Source organism: Capricornis sumatraensis, chromosome 8, assembly GCF_032405125.1.
Source record: "Capricornis sumatraensis isolate serow.1 chromosome 8, serow.2, whole genome shotgun sequence".
In the NCBI taxonomy this organism is placed as follows: domain Eukaryota; kingdom Metazoa; phylum Chordata; class Mammalia; order Artiodactyla; family Bovidae; genus Capricornis; species Capricornis sumatraensis.
Window position 1 is genome coordinate 5853194 of NC_091076.1, and position 22582 is coordinate 5875775.

Here is a 22582-nt window from a genome sequence, read left to right on the forward strand (position 1 = left end):
TGGTGGGCCCCGCAGCTCTGAGTTCCTGATTGGATCTTGCCTTCCCAGCTGCAGACTTCAAGAGGGCAGGGAGTTGTCACCCCCACTTCCCCCCAGCCTAGGCCTTAGACTGCTGAAAGGGAAGCCTGGGTGGGAACCATGGTTGCCTGTAGACGGCAGGCCACCCTCTCTCGGCTCAGCTCAGTAGGGTGGATCAGCCTAGTGGCTCAAGAGTCAGATCTAGCTTTTCTGAACCTCACTTTGTGATCCTGAACCTGCTACCCACAGAAAAATGATTCCTCTTCTAGAGGGCACGTTGAGGCTGAATTCTGTCAATGTACAGGTGACGTGTATTGTTAAAATATCAAAGCAGGAAGGGGAGACCTAGGGATTTCCTGGTTTAATCCTTTTGTTTTACAGAAAGAAACAGAGACTTAAGGTGAAGTAACATGCAAGTGATAAAGCTAGGGCTAGAACCCAAGTCTCTGTCCACCAGGGTTACAGCAGTGCTGGGGGTCCAACCAGGGCCTGGGTGAGAGAGTCACTCCTAGAACTGAGCATGGAGTCTCCATTAACGAGAACATTTGCCACCAGCTCCCATCTGTGAGGTCTGCTGTGAGGGAAGGAGTTGCACCCGCCCACTCCCCGCCCCCAAGCAGACTAGAGTTATAGGGCACCGTGTTGCATCATCTTGGGAAGCTGGGAGAGGAGTGCCAGCGGTGGGCCTGCCTACTCTTTCTTGAACACTGCCACTGAACAGAAAGAACCCCTTGGCAGAGGAAAGGGCCATCGCGGCTCCTTCCCTGGCAGTGGTGGGCTGGCTTGGAAAATGAGGCTCTCTTGCACTGTAGCAGGAAGATTCTTGGGACCCAAAGGGTGCTCAGGAACTAGCAGCAAGTGTCCAAAAGGAGCCTTAGTTTCTGGGACAGGCTCGGTCCTGTCCAGATAGGCACTGGCAGCTTCCATTTCCTCGTAGGTAACTCCCTTCCGCTGCCCCAACAGCGTCAGCATCTCCTGCCCAGTGTAGACTTGTTCCCCTGCTGACCTGCCTGAGGGGGTGCGTGGAGCCAGCATTTACCCAGGCCCTGCCCTGGGAGATGAGGGAGATAGCTCCGGCCTCCTCTCTTCTCTTCCCCATTCTTCCTCCCACCCGCCCCACCCCAAACACACCACTGCCCACATGGGCCTGTCACGAGATACCTGGGAACTGTGAGGAGACTGGAAGGGGTAATGCGAGGCCAGACTCCTCGTGTAACCAGAGAAAGAGTGGACTGACAGGTTTATCATCAAATTGAAAATGGTATGAAAATGTTTTTTATTTCTGAGTACAAAGCGAGACACTATTAAGACTATGAAAAACGGGCCAGAGGCTGTGAAGCACAGAGAAGACTCTCTCTGGCCTGGTGCCCGGGGCTCCAGTGCAGTGCTGGTGAGGCGCCGGGGCCGCAGCAGGCTCAGGCTGCTTACAGGGCGCATGAGGCCGGCCGACTGCCAGCCCCATCGGGGGGGTCTGGGCACCAAGGACTGAGTCTACTCCCGGCCTTTGGGGCAGGGGGGCCCACTGGTTCTCTGGAGGGCCTCAGGAATGAAATGGCGGGGCTGGGGGGATGAGGCAGACGGGAGTGCGAGAGGGAGGGAGCCTGAGCCTTTCTGCACTGGGAAACTGTTTTTTACATCTGTGGCTTCAAGTGTGTGTTTCAGGCAGCAGTTGCGAATGAAGCTAGGGTACTGTTGCCCGCAAAGGCACCTTCAGTCTCTACCATATCCCCAAATATGGAGAAAATCTTGAGCCCTTGGAGAGGTGGACATGGGTCGGAGACTTAAGGCTGTAGGCGCTGAGGCTGTAGTGACAGGAGCCTGCGGCCTCCTCCTAAGAGGACTGTGAGCAGATTGACAGGACTGGGGGGCGCTCGCCCCGGCAGGCGCCTCTGCTTGTGTCTAAGGGGGCAGGGGCACACTTTGGGGCTCACGCCTCGCCCTCCTCCCCACTGCTGTCCACGCTGGCCTGCCTCACAATCTTCTGGTGCCTGGGTGTGGACACACAGCTGGGCTCCCCCTGCTCCTGGAAGGCCCGGGTCCGGCTGGCCACCAGGGCGGCGCTGTTGAGGGCCACCACAGACTGGCGGGACTTCAGGGCAGGCCAAGGCCCCCTGCGGACCTGCCGGCCTCCCTTGGTGCTTGAGGGCTGAGGGAAGGGCTGGGGAGGGTCCTCATCTGAAGATTCTTTTGAAGAGAAAACCTGGAAGAGTGAGACTGTAGAGTCAGGGAGGTCTTTCCAGGGCAGGGCTGTGAAAAGGGTAGATGCAGAATGTCTGTTGAGTGAATTCAGAAACACTGAGCTACTCACAGGTCAGATTTCCCTAGGCATCCCAGGCCTCCTGCCCCTGCTCCTCACCTGCCCCTATGTGGCCCCCAGAAGCCCTTTTTAGCCCGCCTCTCCTCCTCTTGCCCCCACTGCTTTGTACAGTCCGTCCTGTATGCCACAAGGGACACATCTTCCATGCCAGGCCCTGAGCTGGGTGCTGGGTGAGGACACCCTGCCTTTAGAAACGCTGACACCCCCCATCAACCATCTGTCCCCCCAGCCTTCCACACCCAGCGCCGCCTCCTCCAGGAAGCCTCTCCCAAATGTCCCCGTCCTCTGTGAGACGAGCCGTCTTTCTTTCTTTCCTCTGGGTTAGCCACCTTGGCCGCAAGTCACATGGCGGGGGGAGGGGGTGACTTCGCAAGGCAGGGGCCAGCTTCTGGTCTTAGACTTGTGCCCTGCAGCTCTCAGCAGAGGGAGAGCGATCAGCTATCCAGCCACAACTTTGGTTGTGTGACTGCTGTGACCACTCTGTACGCCCACCCTTCGACTGGCTGCCCCTCTGCTTTGGGAACGGGTGCTGAGGTCGTCCACACCCATCTGGGTTCAGCAGTTGGTTGCGCAGCTCCTGGCCTGGGGAGGATGCTCCCCCAAGTCTGGGCAGCCTTGAGCCTCAGGAAGCAAGTCCCTTCTTCGGGCTGAGAGCAGCCTGCAGCCACCAGCCTAGGGCTGTTCGGCCATGGAGCCGGCCCGATGGCCCTGTCCCAAGGCTGTGCTCCCGCTCCCGTGGAGAATGGGGTCACCTGTCCTCCCTGTGTCTCCTCCACTGCTCTGAGCAGATGAAAAGGAGCAGACCAGGGCATGGCCCGCATGCTCAGGAGCCCCCTGGTCAGGGCCAAGCCAAGCCTCAGTCCTGGACTCTCTTGTCTTCCCGCTATCTGCCCCCTCCTCCCCTCGGGCCCCCACCCTGCCTCAGCCTGGCTCCTCCCATGGCCACAGCCTCACCTCTGGCAGGTCAGCATCACCGGAGGGGCTGTCCAGCTCGGAGGGTGGCTCCAGGAGGCTGATGGACCTCATGACCCCACGGAGGTTGATACGGGGCCGTGACCCTGGCGCTTCTCTCGGGGCTGCCTGGCTGTCCTCTGACCCCATGACACTCAGCTCCCCACTGCCCCCCGGTTGTGGCTGAAGAGGTGGGAATGGTGTAGACACCTCGGGGGCCAGGGGCTCCTCAGGGGCCAGGGGCTCCTCTGGGGAGGCCCCACCCACTTTCTGCTCCCAGATGTGGCTCTGCCGGCTGTGAGGGGGGCCCTGAGTCAGCTTCCTGACCCAGCGGCCACCCCCAGCAGCCACCGCACGCCCCCTTCCCTGTCCCCCCACTGCATACCTAGCAGTCAGGATGCCCTGGTAGGTCTGCAGCTGGCGCAGGAAGCCAGGGTTGGGGCGGGCGATGGGCCGGAGCTCCTGCACGTGGCGCAGAGCCTGCTCCAGGCTCCAGCCGTACTGCTTCATGGCGTAGGCGATCACTGTGGCAGCTGAGCGGCTGACGCCCATCTTGCAGTGGACGAGCACACGGGTGCCCTGCGCCCTGTAGAGCCACACGAGGTCAGCTTCCCCTTCCCCACCCGTCGCTGTGCTGTGTGGGGGCGGGGCAGCTCGCGGGCTAGCCTCCCAGAGCAGAGGGGAAGGAGGTGAGGGCCCTGAGGGCCAGCAAAGCGGAGGGCAGGGTGGCTGGCGGCGGGCACGGGCCGCAGAGGGCAGGCGGCTGAGGTGGGGCGGGCGGCGGGGTGGCATGGCCCCACCTGGCGGCCTCCACGAAGCGGTGGGTCTCCTTCCAGTGGGGCAGCAGCTGAGCCGACTCCTCATCCCAGAGGCGCACGTTGTGGTAGGTAAAGCGCTCGGGGTAGAAGTTGTCGATCTCACGGGCCATGTTCAAGATGTGGCTCACCCTGCAGCCCAGGCACGAGCCAGGCTGACCTGGAGCCAGCACGCCCTGGGCGCTTAGTGTTCTCGGTGCTGAGGGTCAGGGTCAGGGCTGGGGGTGGTACAGTTGCAGTGGGAAGAGGAGGTGACTGTGACCTTGAGCAAATCGGTTTACCCCACTGGGCTTGAGTACTGTCCTCCCCTCCCCACCTCGCTTCCAGGTAGCTGCAGGCTACAAGTCCTTATCTTATCATCAGAAGTCAGTTAGAGAGGGCTTTTGTGGCGGGGGTTGGGGGGAGTGGAATGGGGCTGTACTGTGCAGCATGTGGGATCTTAGTTCCCTGACCAGGGCTCAAACCCACACCCCCTGCACTGGAAGTGCAGAGGCTTAACACTGAACCTCCAGGGAAGTCCCCAGAGAAGGGCTTTTGAGCTCAGCTGAGCCTGGCGGGATGTGCAAGAGCTAAAACCTATGACCCTTGTCATAGGTTTCCCAAAAGCCCATGGTGGACAAAGGACTGAAATGTCGGGAGCAGGCAGCCGGAGAGGGGCCCTTCCTTCTCCAAGAGACGTGGTCAGCCAGAGAGGGGCTTTTCTGCTTTACAGCTGGGGAGAGGGTAGAGGGGACCAGGGAGCTGCCAGCAGACCAGCAAGGTAGCTATTCCCTTGTCCCAGCCTGAGCCCATAGGAGGGGAACAGCCCCAGGGCGGAGCTGGAAGCAGAGTTAGCTGCCCAGAGGGTTCTGGGAGTTTCTGGCCAGGTCTCCCCTTGGGGAAGAGGGAGGGTGGGCAGTCCTGAGAGGGCTCGAAACCCTACCTATTTCTCTGCAGCTCCTCCAGGTTGGCTGCGTTCCACTCTGAGCCCTGGGAACGGGGAGAGCGCGTCATTCGGTCTCTGCTGGCTCTGGCTGTCCCCACCTCCCACCCCCAGCCTGCAGCTCACCAGGTAGAGGTGGGGGAAGATGCGGGACGCCCGGTCTTGCTGGGCCATGAGCAGCAGCATCTGGTTGTCGATGAAGTCGCGGTACTGCTGGAGAGGGCATCCCAGACGCAGCTCCAGGGCCTGGCGGATCTGCAGGCAGGCGGGTGAGGCGAGGCTGGGGCGCCTTGCACGGTTCCTTCGCCCCACCCTCCCCTCTGGGGCCTCTGAAGTCAGTACTGCGTCCCATCACAGCAGAGAAGCTGAGGCCAAGCGTGTGGGAACAGCTTAGACAGGAGGAGCGCTAAAGGGAAGGCCCGACGAGGGGACCACTCTGGCACCCAGCCGGAGGGCCCCCACCCAGGGCCCAGCTCCCACCTCATCCCCACACCCGGCCCACCTCTTTGGAAGTGACGTTGTCCAGGTCACTGGTGTCCAGCACCTCCCACAGCTCGGCCCGGATCGCCTGCTCCATCTGCTCCTGCTCTGAGGGCCTGGGACCCAAGCCTGTCAGTGCAGGGCCCCTTCCCCTCTCTGCCACGGCACCTCCCCACAAGCCCCCTCCCCGGACTGACCGGCTGGGCTCCACACAGGGAGGCCGCAGAGACTCCAGGTCGGCCATGGCCATCCACTCGTTGAGGCAGCTCTGGTCAGAGCTCAGTCTGTCCTGGTAGTGGCTGGCCCAGGCAAGGGCACTGCCCCCTGGCACAAGACCACTGCTGAGAGCCGCCTCACATGCCTGGTGCAACACCTGGAGCGTGGCCCTGGGACAGAGGGGAGGCTGGGTCACACCGTCCTCCCAGAGGCCCTCCCCAGACCCTGCGGCCACGGTGGAGCCACATCCCTTACCACATGGTCTGAATGGAGACAGGCTTGAAGATCCTACTCTGGCCCCCGGATGTCACACTGAAGCCCCTGTGGGAGACCCGGTGGGGTGGGACCTGGCTCTAGAACAGCGCCTCTGAGAGGGCTACCCACTAGCCACCTCACCAGGCTGGTCCTCAGAATATATACACATCATCTGAGCTTCAAAATAAGCCCTGTTTGCAGACGTGGGGCAGCTGAGGCCCAGAGAAGTTAGGTGACTCGCCCAGGCTCACATGGTAGATCTCAGGTGGAGCCGAGAGTAGGCCCAGCCTGGAGTTCTGCAGGCGCTCCCAAGTACCAACCCCCCGGGCAGACATCACACTTGGTTATTTCACCCTCTGGCCCCTCTCTCTCCTGTCCCTTTCCTCCAGGTGCTACCTCTTACCCGTCTCCATCTAGGTACACCTGGGTGTCACTCCAGAGAGGCAGGACCAGGCCAAGGGTGCAGCTTGGGGAGCTGGCGGGGACAGAGGGCGAGGCCCATCAGCACCAGCGCCTCCCCACCAGGCCCTCCTGTTCCTCCTCCCCCTGCTCCCACCTGCTGTCAGGGAAGTCCACGCCCAGAAGGACCGTCTCATCCTGGCTCAGGCTTTCTCTGGTGGAAACCACCAGCAGGTAGCGGAGCCGGGGGGCCCGAGCCGCCTCCAGCTGGGCTGCCTGGGGAAGATGGGAAGGAAGAAGCCTGGGGTCACAGTGGCCCAGGGGCCCTGTTCTCCCCACCCCCACCCGACACATATCCGGGTCAGGAACAGATCTCCACCTGCTCCCCCTGCATCCACCTCTCCCTCCCCAGACACCAGATCAGTGGTTACAGTCTAGTGGTTCCCAGCTTTAGGATTTCTTGGTCCATTAAAATGTTTAAAAAGAGTTTTCTCAAAGGGGATATATATGGGGGACAAAAGGGGAGCGTGGGCATGACATCACCCCTGTTTTTTTTCCTGCTAAGAAGGAAGTTTAAAAACCACATTTCCAGTTGCCATTACCATAATTTGACTCGAGAAATGTTTGTTACCAAAGAAATATTAGGGACCCAATCTCACAATAAAGGGTGGTGCTTCCGTGGAATTAATTCTGCCTTACAAGACTGACTGTGTCTTGTTTTTCCCATCTTGCTGTAGACAGTGAGATATTCCACAGGCATCCAGGAATTGGTTCTCACTTTGCCGCCTGTGTCCCATCCTCACGGGGGCCCTTCCGGGACACCAGCCCCGGTGGGCGCTCAGCAGGGCCCCCTGAGCACCAGTCCCTTTGTGGGCACCTCACACGGTCAGGAAGGTCTTGTGCTGGCTGAACAGAAACCCGCCTCTGGGTAATTTCCCGCTCTTGGTCCTAATTTTGCCCTATAGGCTCAGGTGGGACAAACCTCCCCATCCTTTCCCAGCTCTCTCCAGAGACCTGAAGACACCACCTCGGCCTGTTCAAACAACTCTAGCTGAAACAGCAGAGTCGTGGTGGTTTGGGTAACCTCTACGCTCCCCAGGGTGCCCCCTGCCCTCACATCACTGCTCTCCAAACACACACGGGCTCTGCTCCACTCTCCCCTCCCACCTGAGGAGTGGCTCTCTTCTCTTTCAGGGGACCAGAGGGCTCTGGACAGGGCCTCACCAGGCGGATGTCATCCTGTGGCCTCAGCAGCTCCACCATGAGGTGCACGTGTTGACTCTGCTCCTGCTTGCCGGGACTCGCGGGCCCATCCCCATTGTCTATCTGGTCCCCGTGGGGCTGCCCTTCCCCGGGGGGCTCCTCCGCTGGCTCTGGGCTGGGCCTGGAGGCATCTCCATCATCCCCTCCATCCTGCAGTCCTAGGACAGCCCCTCGGAGTACTGCAAAGCTCTGCCTGGAAGGGGAGCAGGGGAAAAGTGATACCGTGATGGCCCATCCCACCCCTCAGGACAGGGGAGTCAACCCCCCAGAACCACCTGGAGGATTTGTTAAATCAGGTGTTGGCCCCCATCCCCAAAGAGTCAGTGGGCCTGGAGAGGAGGCCTGAGAAGATGCATCCCTACCCAGTTGCCAGGTGATGCCACCTCAGTGCTTTGGGAACAACTGCCTTGGCGGCTCTCAAGCCTCGAGCCAACTTTCCCTTCCCATCTGCCTAACTCAATAAATAACTGTGAACTTGGTGAGGCCCCAGGAGTCCTCAGGCCCTGCCATTGGCCAGAACCAGGGCCAGGATAGTGGATGAAGGAGCTTCAACTGACTGGGGGAAGATGGAAGCAAAGGCAGCCAGCTGTGCCCACTAGCAACTCTGTCCCCACATACTAAGTAGTTGGCTTTGGCTGCAAGTCCTCCCAGAGGGCAGTGGCCAAGCCTGGTGGCTGGATGGAGGTGTGTGTGTAGGGAGAGGCGCTCACCTTCGCTGGAGCCGGCTTCTGCGCTGGGACACCTGGTCCTGCTGAGAAGGCAGCCCCCGGGGCAGAGTGAAGTGGTGGGAAAGGACTCCTCCCCAGGTTCAGGGTGCTGGGGTTGGGGGTGCAGGGATCCGCCCCCCTCCCTCGTCACCACCCCCCCGGCCCCGCCCACGCAGTGGGGAAAGGAACCAGAAAGGGTGTCAGATCCTTTTCTGTTCCAGTCCACTTTCCACGTGGAGACACTGGCGGAGCCGGGCCCAGGTCCAGGCCGGCAGCCAGAGGTAAGGGAGGGGGAGCGCTGCTGGAGATGCCTGAGGGTTTGGCCCAGGTCTGGGCCCAGAGCAGCGTAGGGCCTCCGCAGGCGCTCGGGGCTCCGGATCTTGCCTTGGTCCGAGTTCCCGGTTGCCTCAAGATCTCCCCCAAGCCGCTCCAGCCTGAGACGTGAAGGCCCCCTCCGCACACCCCTAGGCTTGAGGGGAGGCTGCCCGTGGGCAGCAAGCACTCCTCCAGGCCCAACTGGCAGCCAACTGCGTGGGCAGGACCACAGCCAAGCCAGACTCACCGTGGGCCCCACAGGCGTGGAGTGGCCGCTGGCCGGGGGCGAGCGGCTTACTGTGACCAGGGCCATAGGGCCAGGCCGGGGGCCCCTGGGCCGGTACGGCGCGGCGCCCTCCCTCGTCGCCCCGCGGACAGACGGTCCCTGCCCCTCAGGACCAGGAAGGAGAGTCCGGCGCCACCAGGGCCTGGCACCTCCTCGGGGCGGACCTTAAAGGGCCAGACACCCGTCCAGCCCGGCCTGCGGAGCCGGCACTCAGTGGCCACCGCCCCTCCCTCCGCGTCTCCGCCTCGCCCCCGCCCCTCAAAGCACGTTGGGGGCGGGGCCGGGGCGGGGCGCAGGTGAGGCTCCGGGCCCCAGCGGCGGGAAAAGGCAGCCTACGCAGCGCTCCAGGATTCGGTCCCTCCTCCCAGGAGGCGCCCCAGCCCCAGTCCTCGGCTCCGCCCGGCTGGGTCACCTGAGCTGTGCTCTGGGCCTCAACCATCCTGTTACCCCGTAGAGTTGGAGCCCAGGGAGGCAGAGGTGAGGACCCAGGTCTTGGAGAGGACCAGACACGGTGGGTCTTAAGTGGAGGCACCCCGGACTTATTTCTTTTTGCTGGTTGGTCTTGGCACTTCCACGCGGCTTCAGGGGATGTCAGGCTGGATTTAGAACGAACCCACAGGCTCACAAGGGGTCCTCGGGGCCACCTTGGAGGTAGGCTGGGCGGGGCTGAGCAGGTTCAGGGCCGCGGTGGAGGGAGGTGACTTGTCTAATGTCACTGGAGTCAAACCTGCCAGGGTAGGTAGGGGCAGGAACCCAGGCCTGGGCACCACCTCCGAGCCACCTGGAGAACCAGCCTCTGCCCTTTCCAAATTCCAGGAAAGCAGGGTCTCCAGCAGGTGGGACGGGGCTCAGGGGAAGTGATGTTCACGGAGCACCTACCCAGAGGGTGCTTGACAACCTGTCGGCTCATCTTACCCTCCCAGCAGCCCTGAGTGTTGGAGGGGGTCTCATTTAAAGCTGAGGAAACAGGCCAAGGGGGCCACGGTCAGGATTCAAATCCAAGTCCTAAGGCCATTACCCACAGTGTCTCACCTTGGTACCCCCCACCAGGCTCCCCGACCCCCACCCCACACTGAGCAGAGCAAGCCTGCTGCTGAGGGTCTCTTTATTTCCATCTCGGTCTCAAGGCCAGCTCCCCTCTCTAGGGCTCCAGGCCCCTGAGCCCAGCAGCTGAGTGTTTATAAATAAATAAATTACAAAAGTGGGTGGGGGAGCAGCCCAGACGCCCTCCCGAGGGCAGGGGCTCAGTGCTCAGTGAGTGAGAGCTGCAGGATCCGCTGTAGGTCTTCCTCCTCCTGCTGCCCCCGGCGCTCCCGCTCCTCCTGCTCCCGCGAGGACAGCTCCAGGGCCAGGCGAAGCTGCTCCTCAAAGCTGGAGGGGGCCGGGGTTGGGGGCGTCCTGTGCGGGGAGCCCGGACCCCCGGGCTCTGTGGACATCCTCAGGCTTTCCTGGAGGGCCCTTCCAGGCCAGGCATAAGAGGGGAGAGCAGACCCGTGAGCGCTAAGGCTGGGGAGGGAACCAAGGGCTGGGCCACGGCTGTGGAGGGCGCACATAAGGGCAGGGAGGCTGGGACGGGAAGACCGGAGAGAAGAGACATGGCAGGGTCCTGTCTCCCCAGGCTTCATGCCTGCCGCCCTCCCTGGTGGGCAGCCCTGAGGATGGAGCGTGGCCTCAGAGAGGGTGTGGGGTCCTGGGGCCAGCACCTCCCCACTCCCTACTCCCCACCAGCCAAGAGCCCCCAGGGCTGGCAGGACCCGTGAGCCAGGGCAGGGCTGAGACCTGGCCCTGGTCAGTCCCAGCGAGCTCACCGCTCCAGCTGAAGCTGCTCTTCGTAGGCTGTGGCCTGGGCATGGTGGACACCAGGCCGGGTGTTGGTCAGGGCTTCCCAGACAGTCACCTGCAGCAGCCAGAGCCCCGAGCTGTCACCTCTGCCACCCAGGCCCACGCCCAGGGCCCAGCCCGGCCCACTCCCCACCTGCTCTGCCTCCGTGCCCGCCTCCAGGAGGCTCTGCTGGATGGCAAACTGCAGCAGGTCATCATCCTCATCACGCAGGGGCTCGCTGCGCTCCGCACCCAGCACGCTGTACCCCTCGGGCACCTCGAACACAGCGGGGTCCACCTCACAGGGGAAGGGGCTCCCTGGGCGCAGCAGAGGGGTCGTGCTCAGCCCCCCTCCCTGGCACACAGAGGCGGGCAAACCTCACGGCCCCAGGCCCGCCCTCAGTGGTACCTGAAGTTGCGACAGCAGAGCTGGGCGCCGGCACCCACACCGAGCTCAGGGGCTCATCGCAGCCACATAGGTTGCTGAAGGTGATCCGGGCGTTGAGCACGTGGAAGAGGGGGATCTCTGTGAGGAGACCGGCAGCCTGAGCCAGCCCTGCCGCCACTCCCCTGGGCGGGGGGGTGGGGGGGCGGCGGCGGTGCTGCCTGGGACCCTCCTGCTGCCCCAACCACCCTCTCACCAATCTTGACTGGGAAGCCAGGTGGAAGGCGCAAGGTGATGAAGTCACGCAGCTTGGCAAAGTGAGCGTTGCTGATGGCCATCAGGTCAATGATGGGCGTCACCTGGTCCCCCAGGGACAGCGGGTGCTCCTCACTCAGCCACAGCGTCGCCTTGAACCTGCCCGGCCAGCCGCAGGATGTGGGTCAAGGACCCTCTGGTGGCCCCTCTGCTGGGGCCCACCTTCTCTGCCTCTGCGCATGCTGTCTGCCGTGCCTGGGGGGCCCTCTCTGCTCAGCGGCCTCTGCCTGCTTACCCTGGGAGCTTATGTCCTTCTGGACCTACAGCCCAGGCTGTCCCCAGGCCCCAGGCTCAGCCTGGCCCATCCTCCTCCTCAGCCCACAGCCAGCACCTCATCCCCGCCCTCACCCCCCACACACACAGTTTAGGACTGTACCACTAGGGTCACATCCCAGCCCCTGCCTGAGGGAGCCCACGTGAAGCTCCAGGTAGAGTGCAGGGCCCATGGGAAATTCTAGAACTCACAGCTTATCAGGGCCTCCCAGCACCTTGTGAGCGGATGGTCAAATGCGACTGTTCTCATTTTACCGAGGGGGGTCTAGACTCTCAGAGGGGAAGATGATTCCTCAGGCCCCAAAGCCAGGAGGTGTGAGAGCCTCGTGCCTTTCCCCTCTGCCACAAGTTGGCCCCCAGCAGGTACTCATTCAATTGAACGGAAAGCCATCCATTCATTCACCAGGAAGAGTGACCAGGCCTCTAAGCAAAGCCCCAAGCTGGATGCTGAGGACCATGGTAGCCAAAGCCAGACCTCTGCCCCCAGGGAATAGTCTAGAAGGCAGCTGGCTGGGTGAACGGTCCCTCCACTCCAGGGAGCCCCGTGTGTGAGGGGAATCTACAAGGGCTTGGGGGCACACAGGGAAGCCTGCAACCAGCCCTCAGACCTCACCTCTGTACTTTGCTGGACATCTCAATGGGGCGGCCGATGTTCCTCGACTCCAGGCTGAAGTTGGGGTCAAAGTATTCATCGGGGGAAATGGCTGTGGGGTTTGTAGGGCTGGGTGCCTGCTGCACAGGAGCCTGCGTGGGCCCCAGGACTAGGCTTAGCGCTCCGGAGAAGCTGGCCTGGCCCTGCCCAGTGGCCCCTGCCAGCCAGCCCCCAGCACCCACCCCCCAGCCCTGGCTCACCCCATTGTGGGAGGAGTGCTGCTGGGCAATGCCAAGGAAGGACTGGAATGGAGTCTTCCCCCCTAAGGAGAAGGGGTGGAGCCCATCAGGGGACCTGGGGCCACTGCCCCCAGACAGCCCACACCCACCTTCCACCCTGGGAGCCTCCTGGGTACTGGGAGGCAGAGTAGATGGGAATGGGGATGCCTCCCAGCTTGGCCCAGACACTCTGGCCCTGATCCCACACAAGGGTGATCCCCCCCATACGGTGTGACTGGGCAGCGGGTAGGCGCACCTGGGTTTACCTTTGATCCTCGCCTTGTCCTGATCAGAGAGGTGCTCCGTGCGTGTGCGTGTCACCAGCTCCACGTTGGTGGCACTGTACACCTGGGGAGCAGGGGGGACACGGGGAGCTGGGGGCTCGGAGCCTGTTTCTCACATTTATCCTCACTAGCACAGGACCCAAGGCCTCTTGTCTCCAGGGACAGGTGAGATCTCGCTCCCTGCAGTGGAGGCGGTGGGGTTTGAACCCCAGGGTGTCACTAATGAGGGGAAACGCTCCTCGTTTCATCTTGGTGATCCAGGTGGGGGTCTGTGCTGTGGGTGATCCCTGTGGGCTCAGCAGGGGCCACACGGGGCTTCTGGAGCCCGGGGACTGCTCAGTCTGTCCCTCCACACGGGGTGGATGTGGAGAAGGGGCAGAGTTCCTGGGCCTTGTCTCCTACCCCAGCCCCTACCACTAGTCTCTCCTGCCTTGGCCTCGTAGCCGCTAACGGTTTCCATCTTCTCAGACCGCCAGCCCCAGATACCACATTTGTTCCTGAAACAGACCAAAGAAGAGCTCATGAGGACTCACACCCCCTCAACTCTGGCCAAAGTCGTCCCTTCCAAAGACCCCCTCCAATTAGCCTTCCCGCCGTGAAACACACAAGAACCTTGAAGAGGCTGCCTGGGCAGCTCGGACAAATGAACAGAGGATTAAGGACAAGGAAGTACTGGGGAATTGTTCCCTTTTGCTAACAGTGTTGGGGCTCAGTTTAAAAACGTCTTTATCTGTTACAGTCATGTACAGATGCAGGTAATGTTGATAAGGCATCTGGGATGTGCTTTAAAGGAAAAGAAAAAAGGAAACAAGTGTGGAAGAGTAGATTCAACAAGATTGGCAAAATGTTGGGAATTCCCTGGTGGTCCGGTGGTTAGGACTCAGTGCTTCCACTGCAGGGGGCATGGGTTCGATCCCTGGTCAAGGAACTAAGATCTCGCGTGCCACAGCACAGCCAAAAAAAAAAAAAAAAAAAAGCAAAATGTTGATACATGTTAAAGTTTGAGTGATGAGTACATTATACTAGTCTGTGCTTTACATTTTCCACAATAAAAATTTAAAAATATGTCTGACTCAATAATAGTTGAAGACTTTATAACCCCACCTTCAAGAAGGGAAAGAACGAGTAGACAGATCAACAAGGAAACAGAAGACGTGACCACGCTATAAACTAGACTTGATAGACGCCCTTAGGACACTTCACCCAACAGCAACAGAATACACATCCTCCAGGACAGACTATATGCTCGGCCATGAAAGAAACCTCAACAAAACTGAAAGGAAAGCAATTATACAAAGTATGTTCTCCAACTCCAGGAGTTGGTGGTGGACAGGGAAGCCTGGCGTGCTGCGGTCCATGCGGACGCAAAGAGTAGCACCCAACTGAGCAACTGAACTGGCAGACTGATGTTTTCCAGTCACGACTGAATGAAATTAGAATTAAAAACAGAAAAAAAAATTGGGAACTCATGAACATGTGAAAAGCAACTCACTCCTGAAGGACCAATGCATCAAATGATAAATCAAAAGTAAAATCAGAAAATACTTTGAGATGAATGGAAATGAATACACAACATATCAAAACTTGTGGGACACACTACAGCAATGCTCGCAGGGAGATGTGTATCTGTAACCTAATCTTCCATAGTAAGACACTGGGAAAATAGCAAACTAAACCCACAGCAAGCAGAAGGAAGGAAATAACAAATATCAGAGTGAAAAATAATGACGGATAGGAAAACAATAGAGAAAACTGATTCAACCAAAAGCTGGTTCTCTGAAAAGATCAATGGAATTGACAGGAAAAGAGAGAAGACTCAAATTACCAGAATCAGAAAGAGAGGGCATTACCACTGACATTACAGAAATAAAAAGGATTATTAATTAATTAATTATCGCTCAGTCGTGTCCAACTCTTTGCAACCCCATGGACTGTAGCCTATCAGGCTCCTCCATCCTGGGATTTTCCAGGCAAGAGTGCTGGAGTGGATAGAACAATATGTTGAAAAATTGTACCCCAACAAATTAGATAATTTAGATGAAATGAACAAATCCTAGAGACACCTAGAGCTTTCCTGGTGGCTTAGATGGTAAAGAGTCTGCCTGCAGCATGGGAAACCTAGATTCGATTCCTGGGTCAGGAAGATCCCCTGGAGAAGGAAACGGCAAACCTCTCCAGTATTCTTGCCTGGAAAAATCCCATGGACGGAGGAGCCTGGCAGTCTACAGCCCATGGGGTCCTAAAGGGTTGGACACGACTGAGTGACTTCACTTTCACTTTCAGAGAGACCCAAACTACCAATACTAACCTAAGAAATAGATACTCTAATAGATTTGTAATGAGAAAAGGGATTGAAGTAGTAAAAATAAAAATAAACAAAAAAACTACCCAGAGTAAAGCCCAGCCCAGACAGTTTCACCAAAGAATCCCACCACACTTTTAAAGAAGAATTGACACCAATTATTCACAAACTTTTACAAAAAAATAGACTAGGAGGTGACATGCCTAACTCATTCTGAGGCATTGCCCAGATACTAAAGCCAGACAAAGATGGTACCAAAAAACTATAAAACATTGTCTCTTACGAATATGGACACAAAATACTAGCCAACCAAATCTAGCAATATATGAAAAGAATTATACACCATGACAAAGCTAAATTTATCCCAGAGATACAGGATTGGTTCAACATCAGACTGAGGGCAGGAGGAGAAGGGGGCGACAGAGGATGAGATGGTTGGATGGCATCATCGACTCAATGGACATGAGTTTGAGCAAACTCTGGAGACAGTGAAGGACAGGAAAGCCTGGTGTGTTCCAATACATGGAGTCACAAAGAGTGGGGCACGACTGAGTGACTAAACGACAACACAAATCAACAGAATAAAAATAAAAGTCGTTCGGTCACATCAATAGACACAGAAAAAGCATTTGACAAACCTCAAACCCTTTCGTGACAAAAACACTCAACAAACTAGGAACAGAAGGGAACTTCCTCCACCTGATAAAGGGAAGCCTACAACTAACCTCATACTAAATGATCAAAGACTGACCTTTCCCCCTAAGCTCAGAAACAAGATAAAGATGTCTGCTCTTGCCACTCCCATTCAACATTCTACTGGTAGTTCCAGACAAGACAATTAGACAAGAAAAAGAAATAAAAGGGATTGGGGTTGGAAAGGAAGTAGTAAAACTATTAACAGATGACATGATCTTACATATAAAAAATCATGAGGAATCCACTAAAAACCCTTTAGAACTAAAAAAGTGAGTCTGACAAGGTTGCAGGATATAAGATCAGTATACAAAACTCCATTATGTTTTTATAGATTTGCAAGGACCAATTGAAAATGTAATTAAGAAAATAATCTATAGTAGCATCAAAAAGATAAATTAGAATAAATTTATTTACTCTAAGTGCAGAACACTCTGAAAACTACAAAACATCACTGAAAAAATATTAAAGATCTAAAATGGAAAAATAACCTATGTCCATGGCAGAAGTCTTAACATTATTAAAATGGCACTATTCTTCAGACTATTTTACAGATTCAACACAAACACTATCCCACCTGACTTCTTTGTAGAAACAGATAAATTGAGTCTGGAATCCATATGAAATTGCAAGGGACCCACCCAGAATACTTAAAATAATTCTGAGAAAGAAGAACAAAGTCGGAAAACTCGTATGTTCTGATTTCAAAAACTTACTACAAAGCAATGTGTGACTAATAAGATAGTGTGGTACTGGCATAAAGAGAGTCATACAGATCAGTGGAATAGAATTGTGAATATAGAAACAAACCCATTTGTCTCTGGTCAACTGATTTTCCCACAAGGGTGCCAAGACCATTTAATGGGAATTAATAGTCTTTTGAACAAAGAGTGAAGGGAGAAGCAGACAGTCACATACACAAGAATGACGCTGAACCCTCACCTCTCACCATATACAAATATTAATTCAAAATATATCAAAGAGCTAAGTGTGAGAGCTAAAACCAGAAAACTTTCAGAACAAAACATAAGGGAAAATCTTCATGACTTTGGATTGGACAACAAAGTATTGTTAGATATAAAACGAAAAGCACAAGCAACCAAAGGAAAACTAGATAAACTGGACTTCAGGAAAATTAAAAACTTTTGTGCTTCAAAGGACACCCTCAAGAAAGTGAAAAGACAACCCACAGAATGGGAGAAAATGTTTGCAAATCAGGTACTTGATAAGGGATTTATATCCAGAATACCTGAAGAACTCTTGTAAGTCAATATTAAAAAGATTACCTGATTTGTAAAGTGGGCAAAGGATCTGAATAGATACTTCTCCAAAGAAGATACACAAATGGCCAACAAGCACAGGAAAAGTTGCTCAGTATCATTAGTCATTAAGGAAATGTAAATCAAAACCACAACGAATAGCACTTCGTACCCGCCAGGATGGTGATAACCCCCAAATAAAGAAATAAATGAGTGGTAAGTGATGGTGAGGACGTGGAGAAACTGAAACCCTCATATACTGCTGACGGGGATGTAAAATGCCACAGCCCCTTCATGAATAGTCCGGCAGCTCTTCAAACAACTGAACATCTGTGTTTAATTAGCACATGACCTAGCAATTCCACTCCTAGGTAAATACCCAAGAGAAATGAAAACATACGTCCACACAAAAACTTGTACACTCACGTTTAGGGCAGCACTATTCATAGTCTAATAGTCAACAGTCAAAAGGGGGAAATAATCCTTAGGACCGTCAATGGACGAATGAATAAACAAAATGTGGGGTATTCATACAATGGATCTGGCCGTGAAAAGGAATGAAGTCATTACATGCTACAGTTTGGATGAGCCTTGAAACCATTATGCTAAGCCAAAGAGGCCAGTGACAAAAGACTGCACATATTGTCTTATTCTATTCATCTGAAGATCCAGAACAGGGAAATTTATGGAGACAGAACGTAGATTAGCTGGGGGCAGGGATGAGGGGATGGGAGTCAATGAAAGGGGACAGGGTTTCTTTTTTGAGGTGACAAAAATGTTCTAAAGTTGGATGGTGGTGCTGGTTACATACCTGTGAATATACTAAAGACCAATAAATTGTACACTTAAAACAGGTAAACTGTATGGAATATAAACTTATTATCTCAAGAAAGCTGTTTTTTTCTTTTTTTTTTTTTTTAAGTGTTTCTGAAGTCTGCTTTGGAACTGGGGTATGTGTTGTTGTGATAGGCTCCTCGCCCACTCACAAAGGACCCTGGCCTAGACACACCTGCACCCCTGAGAAGCCAGCTCTGGTACAAACTGCTGCCCTGGACCACAGCCTCAATCCTTGTCTCATGGGAAAGCATGTGAGGTCAGATGTCAGGAAACTGGGGACACCCTGACCCAGCCTCCTCCCCTGGAGACAGCTGCCAGTACAGACAGGCGTGCAGGGGCTTGAAGGTGTCACAGGTCCCAGACCAGCAGGTGGTCCAGGAGTCACTGGGCCTGCAGTGACCCACCCCGCCCCATCCAAGTGGCCTTTGCCGGTGGCTCAGCCTCCCAGAGGCCTGAACCAGAGCCCTGCCCACAGCGTGGCCAGGGCCCCAACTGACCTCTCGAAGGCCACGTTGCGAGTGTCCAGGTGGGTGGAGACGATGGGAGAGGTGAGGCGACTGGCCACGTGCTCCTCGCTGGGCCGCATGGCGGCCAGCAGCACTTCGGGCTCGTGCAGCGCGAGCCCCAGAGTCTCCGAGTGCACCACCTGCCGGTCGTGGTCGACCTCCATCACCAAGGCTCCGGCCTCTGCGCGCCAGCATGGGGGTGTGAGGGTGACGGATTAGTGTGAGGCCCAGACGGCAGCCGCAGGGCCCACCCCGGGACCCCTCAGCCGCCCGCTGCTGCCAGCTGTGGCCTCAGGCTCCGGGTCCCCCCACCCCACCTCCATCAGACAAAGGACGGCACTGTCCTCACAGGAAGGCCCGGGACCCTGGTCTGCCGCAGGCTGGCGGGGACCGCCCCCCGCCCCCTGAGCTCACCCTGGCCCTTGAAGATGAAGCTCCTCCGGCCACGCTGCCAAGTCATGTGCTCAAAGCCCAGGAGGCTGGTGTCCACCCGCAGGCTCTCACCCCGCTTCCACACACGGTACACATCACTCGGGCACATCTTGGACACCAGGGGCACTGCGGGGGGTTATGGAGGTCACTGGCGCTCTTTCCCCCAGGCCCCACCCCAGGCCCCCTGGGAGCCAAGAGGTAGGTCCCCACTCACCCCAGCTGGTGAACTCCCACTTCATCTCCACGTAGAAGTCGGGGGCCTGGGAGAGACCAGAGTGGCAGTCAGGGCCCTCCCTGCCTGCAGCAGGGCCAGCCCCCGCAGGGCGCCCAGCCCCTCGGCGGGTCTCGATGTCTCTCTGTGGTCCAGCTCACCCCCCACCCCAGCCAAAGGCTGCCCAGCAAAGGGTGGGCCACGTGCGGCCTAAACAGGTCCTCAGGCTATCAGCATCTGCAGGCCTGGGGGCCAGGCTCAAGCCCACCATTTGCCTGCTGGGGGGCCTGAGGGCGCTTCTGCCCCCTCTGGGTCCCAGAGTCTTCATCTGAAAAGGGGACACAGTGACTCCCTCTGGGCCTAACCCATGGGGTGGAGGGTACAAGGCAGCGAAGTCTCCCAGCGGGGCACCCCTCCCCCCACCCACCGTGTGCTTTGAGAAGGGGGGTCGGGGGTCCAGGCCACATCCGCTAAATTGGATGAAATCCTCCTTCCAGGAAATGTGCGTGAACTGGGAGACCCACCACCTAAAGCTCTGTTGAAATTTCTGGCACATCAGCAGGCTAGTGGTGGGGTTGAATCTGGTCTCTTGGCCTGCAGATGGTTATAGCCTGAGGACTCGCAGACCTATTTGAAGGCCCACCCTTTCCTGGGCAGGGTTTGGCTGGGGTGGGGGGTGAGCTGGACCACAGAGACACATCCAGAGGACACATCAGAGAGGAACTTCTACATTGGCAAAGGCTTTCCTCCCCAAGGGCCTGCTCTCAGCCACGGGGGCCGGGATGCCCCTCTTTCCTGTCTGACCCTGGGCTGGGGTCCAGAGGGAGGGACCCCACTGACAGGGGTCAGGAAAGCTTGCTGCACAGGCTAGGTGCCCTTCCACGGCCGGGCCTGGCGGGGTGACCCCGCAGAGTTTGTCATGGCCCCCTCCATGGCACCCCACGCTCCCGGCCCGGGCCACACCCCCACGCCCTGCTGCACCTGGCGGAGTTTGTTGAGCAGTTCCGGAATGCCGGCCAGCCTCTGCATGGCCCTCTGGTAGTCCCGATACTGGAGCACCAGCTGCACCATCTCAGGGTCCCCAGTGCTGACGGCCTCCTGCAGGACTGGGGGCACCTGGCAGCTGAGGGGTGTCCCCTAGACGGCCCCAGGCTGGGCCACTCACTCCCCAACACCACCCCCTGCTGCCAGCCTCAAGGAAGCCCCTCTTTGCCTCCGCAGTACCTGCCCAGCCCTGACAGCTCTCTTTGCCCACGTTGGCATTGTGTCGAAGGAGGACTCTCACGGACTCCAGGTTCCCCAGGGACACGGCCAGCTCCAGCGGGGTTCGCCCCCGGGGGTCTTCCTGTTCAATGTCATGCTGGGGGAGATGGGACACAGCAGGGCAAGTAAGGAGAGGCCAGGGCAAGGAGGCCACGGGGATGAACAGGGGCGGGAGTCACTGCAGACAGGCGGTGGAAATGGCACCAGCGGCCTGAGTGTCCTGGCAAGGGAAGAGAGGAGGGCAGGTGGGAAGGGCTTGCCCACCTCTCCTGCCCTCTGCCAGGGTCAGAGCTGGGGCCCGGTGGAGGGGTGCGTCTGGTCAGGTAGAGATGTAGCCGCTGACGTCAAGAATCAGGACTGGCCTGGGGACCAGGACCAAGCAGCTTTTCCCAGCCTGGGCTCAGGGGTGGTGCAGCGCGAGTTCGGAGGCTGGACGCAGTGCGAAGTGGGGAGATCGGCAGGCCCAGGCCCAGCGCTGGGAGCCCCGAGGCCAGGAGCCCAAGCTCAAGGGGCAGGTGACCTGGACTTCTGGACCTCCGGGGAGAGGGAGCCGGGCGGGCGGCCTCCGGGATGGAGAGCACAGATTTGGGGGTGGGGAGGACAGGAGGCCCGCCCCGGGACCCGGTGGACCTCCTCACCTGGCGGCTGTGCAGCGCGGCCTCCAGTTCGCGGTGTCGGTTCGCCCAGACGAGCCGATGCAGCGGGAAGGTGGGACCCGGGCCTGCCATGCTGGGCCTCAGCGCCGCATCCCGGGAGGGCGGGCGGGCGGGCGCGGCGGGGGCGGCCCGGTACCCCCTCGGCTTGGGGACCTGGCGCGGCCCCCTCGCCTCCAGTCCGCGCCGCGCCGGAGCTGCGCCCACCGCAGCCCCCGCGCCCCCGGCGGCAGTGGCGGCGGCGGCGGCGGCGGCGGCGGCGGCGGCGGCGCAGGCGGCGGGGAGGGGGGGCCCGGCGGGCGGGGCGGCGCCGGGGCGGGGCGGGGCGTCGGGCGTGGTGCCCGCAGTGCTTCACAGCCATCGAAACCTCGGAGAAGCTGGCACGCGCCCGGGACGGGCGAGGGGCGCCGCCGAGCAGCGCTGCCGGCCACGGGCGCCAGGGCAGATGCCAGGCCTCGGGTCTCAGCCCCGGGTCTCGGCCGGGAAGGGTCTGCGGAGGGCGTTCCGGGGGGCGGGGCCAGGCTGCAGCTCAGCCCGCGCCCTGCAGGGGGCGACCCAGGCACGGCGCAGACCGGTCCTCGCGGGTCCGGAAGGGGAAGAAGCGAGGCCAGGGGCCCGGCGGCCCGGAGAGCGGACGTGCGCGCGCGCGTGCGCGCCTGCGTGCTCGGCGGGCCGCGGTCCCGCGGCTGTAGGGTCGCCAGCGGTCCCCCGGCAGCTCCCCTCCTTGACCATGCGCCCGATCTTCCTACCCCAGGCCCCGCGGGTACCCGAACGTGCCTGACTGCGCGGGTGGGATGCGAGCTGCTGGTTTACCTCAACCCCATCACTTCTGAGATTCCCCTAAATGCTGACCAGCTTTGCTTGAGGCCCCCTTCCTGGGCTGGACTCTGCCCTGGGGGATGGGGGTGGGGCGCACAGGAGGCAGGAACGGGAGTATGAGAAGGAGTGGGGAGCCGGCCTGGCTAGCTCTAGACCTTCCGGAGGGCCCTTCACTGCGAGGTGGCTGCTTTCAGCCGCCGCATGCACCCCTTTTGCAGAGGCTGCACTTTGCTGCCAGTGTCAGGAGAGGAAGGAGAGTTTCGAAATCAGAGCCAGCCTCCTCTGCCCGCACCGGAACCAGGGCTCAGGCCTTGCTGAGCTCTGGTGTATTACCCTAGCCTTAGCCTGGGTTTTGGCCCCAGACTTGGTGAGGCAGTGGCCGGGTTTGGCCAAGGCTGACCCTCAGGTTTCCATCTCTGTTTATAAAAAGGTCGTGCCATTTGATCTAGATGTTTAAGGTCTGTCTGCGGGCTGGGAGGCCCTAGTTAACGTTCTCACCTTGCCCTCTCTTTGTGGCCAAGTGATTCCTGTGCTATCTAGGATGACTTAGCATTGTGGTGCCATCAGGTCATTATAATGTCCTTGGGCCTACGACAGCAGAGGCCTCTGAGTGTCTAGAACTCTAAAATCAGGCCCTACCAGACATGGAATGAATAAAGAAGATGCAGTACAGATATACAATGGAATATTACTCAGCCATTAAAAAGAATGAAAT

The 22582-nt window shown here is 58.2% G+C and overlaps 2 protein-coding genes across 6 annotated transcripts; both read right to left on the reverse strand.

Annotated features, from left to right (window-relative positions):
* Positions 1-1323: 1323 nt before the first annotated feature.
* SSH3 (slingshot protein phosphatase 3) lies at positions 1324-9038 on the reverse strand. Of its 4 annotated transcripts, none has more exons than XM_068977925.1 (14): positions 8906-9038; positions 8347-8384; positions 7598-7829; positions 6531-6649; positions 6378-6449; positions 5975-6040; positions 5701-5889; positions 5526-5619; positions 5150-5278; positions 5024-5070; positions 4087-4233; positions 3672-3872; positions 3290-3581; positions 1324-2218 (listed from the first exon to the last, which is right to left on the reverse strand). In XM_068977925.1, exons 1-14 carry the CDS (start codon positions 8969-8971, stop codon positions 1946-1948), a joined length of 1965 nt encoding a protein of 654 aa, XP_068834026.1. In that variant the 5' UTR covers positions 8972-9038; the 3' UTR covers positions 1324-1945. The 4 variants fall into 4 exon arrangements, with proteins under 4 accessions (XP_068834026.1, XP_068834025.1, XP_068834027.1 ...); XM_068977924.1 differs by having other exon boundaries at positions 8347-8387; XM_068977927.1 differs by having other exon boundaries at positions 1993-2265; positions 8347-8387.
* Positions 9039-10166: 1128 nt separating this feature from the next.
* ANKRD13D (ankyrin repeat domain 13D) lies at positions 10167-21124 on the reverse strand. Of its 2 annotated transcripts, none has more exons than XM_068977790.1 (15): positions 21034-21124; positions 20357-20492; positions 20114-20238; positions 19136-19181; positions 18904-19047; positions 18481-18670; positions 13323-13389; positions 12875-12956; positions 12591-12652; positions 12352-12482; positions 11407-11564; positions 11175-11291; positions 10920-11083; positions 10753-10841; positions 10167-10402 (listed from the first exon to the last, which is right to left on the reverse strand). In XM_068977790.1, the coding sequence occupies exons 1-15, from the start codon at positions 21121-21123 to the stop codon at positions 10189-10191; spliced, it is 1815 nt and encodes a 604-aa protein (XP_068833891.1). In that variant the 5' UTR covers position 21124; the 3' UTR covers positions 10167-10188. The 2 variants fall into 2 exon arrangements, with proteins under 2 accessions (XP_068833891.1, XP_068833892.1); XM_068977791.1 differs by having other exon boundaries at positions 10167-10381; positions 10771-10841; positions 10920-11106; positions 11144-11291.
* Positions 21125-22582: the final 1458 nt, after the last annotated feature.

Bases quoted from the DNA above. Each gene is read 5' to 3' on its own strand.
- SSH3 (XM_068977924.1), bottom strand. From the start codon at position 8,971: ATGGCCCTGGTCACAGTAAGCCGCTCGCCCCCGGCCAGCGGCCACTCC. The intron at 6,650-7,597 runs GTGAGGCCCTGT...CATCTTCCCCAG, and splicing joins CACAGGATGACATCCGCCTG to GCAGCCCAGCTGGAGGCGGC. The intron at 3,873-4,086 runs GTGGGGCCATGC...GTGGCTCTACAG, and splicing joins CGCTTCGTGGAGGCCGCCAG to GGCGCAGGGCACCCGTGTGC.
- ANKRD13D (XM_068977791.1), bottom strand. From the start codon at position 21,123: ATGGCAGGCCCGGGTCCCACCTTCCCGCTGCATCGGCTCGTCTGGGCG. The intron at 20,493-21,033 runs GTGAGGAGGTCC...CATCTCCCCCAG, and splicing joins CCGCGCTGCACAGCCGCCAG to CATGACATTGAACAGGAAGA. The intron at 19,048-19,135 runs GTGAGTGGGGAC...AACCCCCCGCAG, and splicing joins GTGGGAGTTCACCAGCTGGG to TGCCCCTGGTGTCCAAGATG.